This window comes from Suncus etruscus, chromosome 15 (genome assembly GCF_024139225.1).
Source record: "Suncus etruscus isolate mSunEtr1 chromosome 15, mSunEtr1.pri.cur, whole genome shotgun sequence".
Lineage (NCBI taxonomy): Eukaryota > Metazoa > Chordata > Mammalia > Eulipotyphla > Soricidae > Suncus > Suncus etruscus.
In genome coordinates, this window is record NC_064862.1 from 67,131,588 (window position 1) to 67,140,809 (window position 9,222).

Below are 9,222 nucleotides of genomic sequence, written 5' to 3' on the forward strand. Positions count from 1 at the left end.
GGCAGGGTGAAACCGAAGCCTTGGTACGTGGTCTTCTCCTCAGGACACTTCCTCAGCCATTTCATGGAGGTTTTTATTCTAGGCTACCAGCTGTACTATATCAGGAACGGTATTTATTAGATAAAGAATACTTATTTAAGAGCTGGTATTGAACCAGGGAGATGACTCAAAAAGTCAGAGCACATTCTTGCTTGCATGTGGGAGCATGCCATGTTTCCCAAGCATCACACCACTGCCAGGTGTGGCCCAGAAAACCAAAACAAAAATGTCTTTATGGAACAATTGGTTGCTTTATACCTATTAGAATATTTAATAAATCTAATAGACTTAGGGGGAAATCTTTATCCCTTAAGGAAAGGAGTTAGAAATTGTAAATAACTTTCCAATATAATTTTGAAACTATTTTAGATAAGGTAACAGCATTAATGTTTTAAATTTTTTGGTGCTCGGTGTTAAATCAGCCAACTGTTTTTAGTGAAGGGCCCAATAGAAAATAACTTTGCTGGCTGTGGCAATTTCGACTCTGCTGTTCTGGTGTGACATTATATGAATATAATATATTATACATAATATATATTAATGTCTATAACATATATAGACATTATATGAATATGTAATGAGTATGTGAGTGTGGCTGGGGTCCATGAAATTTTTCATTTATAAACAGCATTTGGTTAGTCAGATTGCCAGCTTCTGGCACAAGTAATTTAAATGGCACTTTAGTCGTATTAAAGAGTTTTGTTAAAGCATCAGACACTAGTACTAACTGATCTGCTAAGCAAGTTGAGTCTGTGGTGAGGCAGCAGCCATAGGTGGCTACTTCTCATTCAATAGGCTGCAGTAATTTCACTCATTGACCACTTCAAATCCACCATCAAATGTTACTATTTTTTCTTTTTCCTGTGATCCTTATCCATTAGTTGCTGGGTAGAAGAAAATAAATGTGCATGTTCCCAATACTATCAGCATTGGAAATTACAAAGCAATACACATTGAAGATGCCAGATGGAATTTAAGAATTCCAGCTGGTTTTTTTTTTCTTCTTCTTTCTCTTGAAAGCTCTGGTTTGGCACCCACAAATGTCTCTTCCTACTGCATGAGACCAACTGATCAGTGTGGTTCCACTCATCATGGTAAACTTTTTCTGAAATATTTATTGCAGGTATTTTTATTTTTCTATGTGTTATATTAATCTCCCATTGCTAATTTTTGATCAGTTTGATTTGATACGAGAAACAAATTTTACTTCTGCAGACAGGCCAGGAAAAAGTCTCATCAAATATGTGCTGCCCTAGAAAAGGTGGGCTGTTAAGTTTTATAAACCAGCTTCACTACCTCAAGTGATTGCATTATTTTCTTTGTGTGCCTTAACAATTCCTTGAATTTTGACAAATTAGAAACATTGCGGTTCTAAAACTGGTTAACTATATACAATCAGCATAATTTTAACAAAACAGACCTATACTTTTATTCTTGTTCTGCTATTTTTTTGGGGGGAAGATTGATGGTGTGGGAGGATGGGGGCCACACTGAGGCTTATTCCTTCCTTCTTGGGTCTGTGATCATACGTCACTTCTGGCAGTAGTGCGGGAACCATATATAGTGACATGGATTGAACTAGGTTAGCCGCATGGAAGTAAAGTAATCCCTTAACTCCTCTGCAAATTCCCCCTGACCTGCAGTTTTGTTGGTTGTTTGGGGGCCACACCCAGTGGTGTTTAGGGATCACTCTTGAAAGGACTTAGGGACAATATGGAGTGCCTGGGATTGAACCCAGGTCGATTACGTGCAAGGCTAGCGTCTGACCTGCTGTACATTCCAACCCCTGACATGCAGGTTTTTTTAAATCAAATTTCAGTATTTTTCCATAAGATCAGTATTCCAAAGCTGCAACAAATCACAAAAAAATAGTTTGTTTTTTAACTCAAGCAATCTGTGCAGTGTCAAGATTTGATTGAGCCAGGTGTCTCCTTGTCTTGCAGGCATGACAGCAAGTGCAGTTGCAGCTTTAATCCTCATGACCTCCTCCATCGTGTCTGTGGTAGGCTCTTTGTACCTGGCCTACATTCTGTACTTTGTACTGAAGGAATTTTGCATCATCTGCGTCATCACATACGTGCTGAACTTCATACTTCTTATCATCAACTACAAACGACTAGTTTACTTGAATGAGGCCTGGAAACGGCAACTGCAGCCCAAGCAGGACTGACACCCCGAAGAACTCTTTAACTGACAGTCTCAAGTCCCCTTTTCCATTAAGTTTATTTTACAGCGTTTTTTAAATTCTTCACAACAGAGACTCTCCCTCAGAATCTCAAACTGACCTTTTTTAAAATCCTGTGAATTGGAAGGGGCTCTAGCTGTCGTCTGTGTCAATCTTCATTGGAAATCTGGATACGCCACGCCAATCAGAGACAACCTTTAACTTTACTTTGAGGATGTTTTTGAATAATAAAATGTAATCCTAGCCCCTGCCCTCAATTGTGAAGTAAGCAACCATTACTAGTAATTCTCTAATGTGTACAAATTAAATTTCAGGTATAACAAATGTGATCATGACATGAAAACATTTTAGAATAGATACTGTATTAAGTATTGCCATGTTTACAATATGTAATATGTTTTTAGCCAATGGATTTAAACATGTAGATTCGACTAGAATTCACTTATGTGATATTTGTAAATAAAGATAGAAATATTGGATCCATCCCCGTAGAACTTACTGTACAGCTTAGCTGAAGTGTAGCAATGAAGCCTTGTCAGCTTAAAGCTGACTGAAGAAATAGTAGAGATAGCAAGTCCACACAGAGCATCCTGTGAAAAGTACTAATAGCTGTGGGTCCAGTATTGCTAACAGAAAAGAGGGTGGTTCCCTTTCATCTCCATCCTCTCAAAGAAACTATAAATGGAGATTCAAGTCAAGTTTGCACATAGTCATAAAACTGGATCAATCATAATCTTACAGAATGAGGCAGGTGAATTAGACCTTTAATTCCAAGGCCTTAAGAACACTAAAGATGGGGAAGATATTTCTTGGGAGAAAGCTGGAAATATGATCTTTTTCAGTAAAGTCTCTTAAAACAACTCAGTTTTCATGCTGACACTTTTGCTTGATACTGGTGCCACTCAGCCACACAGTATTACAACCTTGAAATAACCAGTATAAGCCTAGTTGCTCCAGAGTAGGATTGCTCTTGGGTGGCTCTGTAATGTAATGGTTTCTCTGTTTCTTTCTGCAGTAACCAGTCTTATGTCTAGTGTTTCAGAGTCTTTGGATTTCTAAACTTCAGGGCTGACACACTGCTCAGTTTGCTTAACCAGGAAGAATACTATAGGTAGAAATCGTGAAGGTGAACTACAGTAATGTTGTCGCTACTCTTTGTAATAACTACGCAAATGCAGAATTTTAGAAAGGCATTTGAATAAATCCAGATGAAATTGTGAACGTGTGTCTTTACAGTTAACATCTTATATCAGAATGTTAAAAGTGCCTTCTGTCTTAAATATCAAACCAAATATTTTGTGTGTTGAACTTGGGCAGAAGTGTCCTTCTTTCCTTTCTTACTGCAAAGTTGAAAACTTGCATTCTGCAGAAAAGTTCCTTATGATCCTATTTTTCCCTTAGATTGAGAAGTAGTAATGTTTTGCTTCCAAGTCTATTAATCATTGTTAAAAACAGACCGGTACTTTTGAGTGCTTTATTTACCTTCTTTTTGAAGGAAAAGGACAGGCTCTACTCTGTAAACCATAATGTGTCAAGTCAGCAACTAACTGATCAGCAGTTTCCAACTGTCATTATTGATGCAACACTCTTCTGGCCCAAAGCAGGTATAAAATATGAATTGTAATCAATTTTGAACTAGTTTTAACAATTTTGTAAAGATAAGTTAATTCAGATTTCATCAAAGCTTATGTTGTCCCATGAATGTGAATATTTCGGTGCCTGTTTTATTATGTATTGTATTGTTCTTATTTCTGTAGTTAAAGAAGTCTAGAAAGCAGTGGGATAGATGTCTTGGTGTCTATGGAGAAACAGTGAGGCCATCTTGTTATGGTGCTTCTAGTTCTACTAAGCAGTTTGCTGCTTTTCTTAGAGTGGAAATGGCTTAACAGTTAAGACTTCTGTGTAACACTAGTTGTGCTAAATAAGTTCCTTGTGTCCCAAATTAAAATAGTTTTTCATCACATTTTGTGTAACTCAGCAGAGTATAGTTAAAGCTTGTCTTGATGTTGCTATCCTACAAATGTCTTCAACTTTTAATGTGAAAAAGAAATATAAAAGAAGCTTTGGGCTTTTCCATTGCTTTCTTATTTAAGCATTGGTGAAAATACAAGTTTCTGTTATTGAAAAAAAATTTTGCCACATTCCTATGACCCCAGCAGAATTATTAATATCTCTACCTTTCTTGCTGAGCAATGAACATATGCTGCCTGAAACAACAGCATTATTGTGCCAATAACTCAATAAATAGAGCCTTCCGTGGATATTATATGGCTTCCCTCTACATTCTTCACCATCTCAGAAGAGGGAGAAACACTATGATATAAAATGTCTGGATTGTGATTATGGAGTCGGGGCTTGAATAACACTCAGCAATTGCTTAGGGGTTATCCCTGACAATGAGCTTAAGGATCACACCAGGCTGTGCTTGGTGGACCATATGTGGTGCTGGGTCTTAACCCTGGGCCAGCTGTTTGCAATGCAAGCACCTTAACCCCTGTTCTATCTATTTGGCTCAGGATTATGATTATTTTAGTATGATGATCTAAGCATTACTAGCCACCAATGTTGAAAAGCAGATTAGGGAGAAATGAAAAAATTCTCTCCTCCCCTTGAGTGCCCCCATTTCCCAACATAATTCTATCCTTGTTTTTGAAATGTCTCTGGACTCATATTTGAAGAAATAAAAATAATAGGTCAGATGGTAAATTCTAGGGAATCTACATAGTTTAAAGGATTTAATTTTCATTGTTTTTATTATTTATTATTATTTTCATGCAGCTAGTTGGCAGTGAGGGTGAACTTTTGGTACACTAAATCAGGTTTAATTAGCTGTCTGCCAGAAATTACTTTTACTTGATATAGGTAGTCTCTATTTTAAATGCATTACATTTAAAGACTTGAAAATATTGACTTTTCATGTAGACAAAGATCTAAAGTTTGGTTCAAGAGATCTTTGAACATACTAAGTATGATACAGGACCAAGAATACAGTGAAATTAAAACTATTAAGTTGATAAGTTTGCTTATATTTCATCTATATTTGTTAGAACAGCAAAAGTGCAGTTATTTAATCAGTTTTTTATAATTAAGATTGGTACTAGTGTTTGCAGCCCCTGAATACTGACAGGACTTCTGTTGAAAATCAGTATTAGGTAACTGCCGACTTACTATCATTTTTGGCCAGCATTATCTATAATGTGCAACCTTCTTCCTCTTGTATTTGACCCCAAACTCAAGAATTGGTGGAACATTTCTATTCAGACATCGAGGCAGCACTTAAGTGGCTTTTAACTTGTGAGAATGACCCTTCAGTAGAATAGAAGGGACTCAGTGAGAGTCCTGGCTTTTTTGTTTGTTTTTTTGTTTTATTTTTTGTTTTGGGTCACACCCAGCAGTGCTCATGGGTTACTCCTGTGCTCAGAAATCGGGCTTGGGGGTGGGGGTGGGGACAATATGGGATGCTGGGGATTGAACCCGGCTGGGCTGAGTACAAGGCAAATACCCTACCCGCTGTGCTATCACTCAGGCCCCTACTCCAGGCATTTTTTTTTTGACAAATTGGCCCAGAATATGAAATGTTTTATTATAAAATTTTAAGCATGGCCTAAGTATTAGGTGTATGATCCTGTATAATATGTTCCATCAAAAATATTTATTACTAGTGCTTTAAGCTCCAGAGTAAATTCATTTCAAATGGAGTTTACTGGGCAGATTTTCCCTTTAATATAGATAGAAATATTCTTTATCAGAGATTTAGGACACAGTTTTGCTAACTGATAAAAAAATGTAAATATGTAAGAATGTTTATTTGTTGCACATAACTTTTTTGGTATAAAATAAATGTAGAAGTTACCCTGTGGAAGTTGTGCTTCTATCATTCTTATACTGCATTATACATTTGAAAAAAATAAACTAAAATTATTTAAAATGGTTTTCTCAAAAGCCAGTGATATTCAACCTTTTTATACATCTGAACCATCTCTGGTCCATAGCACAGGAGTTGAAGACCACTGTTATAAAATTTCCTCTGACCTCACTATACAGGTAAACTTCATTCTTTTTCACTTACATTATATATATGTATCTTCCAGAAGATACAAGCAGCGATCTTAGAGATTATTGTTCTTGGAATTGCTGTGGGTTTGTGTGGTTGACAGTTGATGAAAACATATTGCTGCTTAAGATTGTGTAAATAAGGGCCCGGAGAGATAGCACAGCGGCGTTTGCCTTGCAAGCAGCCGATCCAGGACCAAAGGTGGTTGGTTCGAATCCCGGTGTCCCATATGGTCCCCCGTGCCTGCCAGGAGCTATTTCTGAGCAGACAGCCAGGAGTAACCCCTGAGCACCGCCGGGTGTGGCCCAAAAACCAAAAAAAAAAAAAAATGTGGAATGCTGCTTAAAACAATCATTAAAGATAAAGTTATAATTTAAAATGCTTGTTTAGGGCCTGGAGAGATAGCACAGCCACGTTTGCCTTGCAAGCAGCCGATCCAGGACCAAAGGTGGTTGGTTGGAATCCCGGTGTCCCATATGGTCCCCCGTGCCTGCCAGGAGCTATTTCTGAGCAGACAGCCAGGAGTAACCCCTGAGCATAGCTGGGTGTGACCCAAAAACCAAAAAAAAAAAACCAAGATTGTGTAAGTAAATAGTATATAATCATAAGCTATTTTTCTGCTGCTTTAAGTAGAGTCACCTTAAATGTTCCAGTGACTTCTAAAAAGGTAACACCTACAGGAAGAATGATTTCATCTGAAATAGTTTGGCCATTTTTTTTTCTTAAAATGTAAGGAACCATGATTTTTAAAAGACTGATAATTGAGATTTAGTCATACATTTTTTTTTTTTTTTTGGTATTTGGTTTTTAGTTTTTGGTTCACACCTGACAGTGCTCAGGGGTAACTCTACACTGGCTCTACACTCAGAAATCGCTCCTGGCAGGCTCGGGGGACCATATGGGTTGTAGGGATTCGAACCACAGTCCTTCTGCATGTGAGGCAAATGCCCTACCTCCATGCTATCCATCTGACCCTAGTCATACAATATATTGACACCACTCCCACCACCAGTGTCAGCTCCCTCCACAAATGTTCCCATGCTCCCTCCGGTCCCCTCTTCCCCAGGCACATTTCAAGGTCCTGTGGTTATGATTTATATCTCATATTTTCATTATGACTGAATCTGTCTGTGCTTTGGATATAGACCTATACCACTCTTCCCACATCCCCAGTATAATAAATATCACTGACCCTTTCCCCCTATTACTTCCTTTTCTTGTCTTCTCTCCGTACCTCCAATTTACTTCCTCTGTTCTTCTCCTGTACTCTGGAGTTGAGGCTGATCTAGGCCTCTCCTCTTTACTACATTGTGTACTTCATCCACTTATTCTATTCTGTATATAATTGATACCCTGTTCTAGTTCCAACCAAGTTATGTAGCAAATTGCATTATTTCATTGTTCCTTGCAGCTGTATAGTATTCCATTATGTGCATACACCAGGCTTTCATAATCCATTCATCTGTCCCATTTTTTAGCTATTGTACAAAGTGCTACAATGAATAATGATGTGTGTGAATATCCTTCTGAATGAATGTTTTTCTGTCTCAGAATAGATTCCCAGTTGCCGGGTCCTATGGCAGCTCACTTCTAAGTTCACTGAGAACTCGCCATACTGTTTTCCAGAGGGATTGAAGGAGACAACATTCCCACCAGCAGTGGATGAAAAACACCTTTTCAGCACTTCCCAGTCAGCACAGATTTTTCCCATTATTTTTGATATGCCATGCTCATTGTTGTGGAATGATGTGTCATTGTTTAGATCTGGATTTTCCAATAAATGATGTTGAGCACCTTTTCATGTACCTATCCAACTATCTCCCTCTGAGTAAATAATGTCTGTTCATGTCTCCCCCCACCCTTTTTTTTTTATGAGGGGTTTTGAGTTTTTTGTTGATTTTTGTGAGCACTTATATATCCTATCATGATGTGTTTGAGAATATTTTTTCTTACTCAGCTGTATTTTGATTTTAGCTCATAAAACTGACTGAAACTCTTTAATTTGATAGTCCCACTTATTTTTCTTCCTTTTTTTATTTTTAAAATATATTTATTTAAGCACCATGATTACAAACATGTTTGTAGTTGGGTTTTATCTATAAAAAAGAACACCCCCCCTTCACCAGTGCAACATTCCCACAACCAAAGCCCCCTAACTCCTTCCTTCCCCACCCCTGCCTGTATTCGAGAGAGGCATTCTATTTCTCTCACTACCATTGTCATGATAGGTGTCAGTGTAGTTATTTCTCTAACTGGACTCAATACTCTTTGTGGCAAGCTTGTGGGCCAGTCCTTCTAGCCCTCATCTCTATTATCTCAGTGTATTATTACAATAATGGTTTTATTTTTCTTAAGTTTCACAGATGAGTGAGACTTCTCTATCTCTCTCTCTGACTTATTTGACTCAGCATAATAGTTTCCAGGTCCATCCATGTATAGGAAAATTTCATGACTTCATTTTTTCCCCCCTGACAGCTGCATAGCATTCCATTGTGTATATGTACCACAGTTTCTTTAGACACACATCTGCATTGAATATAGGTGTGCAGAAGGCATTTTGTGTTGTGTTTTTGTGTTCCTAGGGTATATCCCTAGGAGTGATATAAAAAATAAGGAAAGCTTCACAAATTTGCATGTCATTCCTTGTGCAGAGTCCATGCCAATCTTCTCTGTATTGTTCCAATTTTAGTATATATATACTGCCAAAGCAAGCACTTCCTTTTTCTCCTACTGTATAAGTACCGCAGTTTAAAAAGTTGTTCATAATATAGTTGTTCTAGGCATTTCATGTTTCAGAACCAATCCCATGAGCATTGTGACCTGATTCCCATCATTGTCCCTGTTTTCCAACTACACTCTCTCCAAACCTATTCCCTTGGCAGGCACAAAATAATTTATTTTATATTGCTTGTTTCAACAAAATGTTAATTAGAATTATTGTAAA

General features: G+C 37.6%; 1 protein-coding gene and 1 non-coding gene across 2 annotated transcripts in view; one reads left to right on the forward strand and one right to left on the reverse strand.

Annotated features, from left to right (window-relative positions):
• Nucleotides 1-3,445, forward strand: part of VKORC1L1 (vitamin K epoxide reductase complex subunit 1 like 1) — a 73,712-nt gene extending 70,267 nt beyond the window's left edge. Inside the window, exon 3 of the mRNA XM_049789575.1 lies at nt 1,983-3,445. Coding sequence (XP_049645532.1) covers nt 1,983-2,209 — 227 coding nt within the window. The 3' untranslated portion in view covers nt 2,210-3,445. The remainder of the gene's footprint in view (nt 1-1,982) is intronic.
• Nucleotides 3,446-8,883: 5,438 nt separating this feature from the next.
• LOC126031783 (U6 spliceosomal RNA) lies at nt 8,884-8,993 on the reverse strand. The gene has a single exon (XR_007503611.1). It is a non-coding gene; the product is annotated as a U6 spliceosomal RNA (small nuclear RNA).
• Nucleotides 8,994-9,222: the final 229 nt, after the last annotated feature.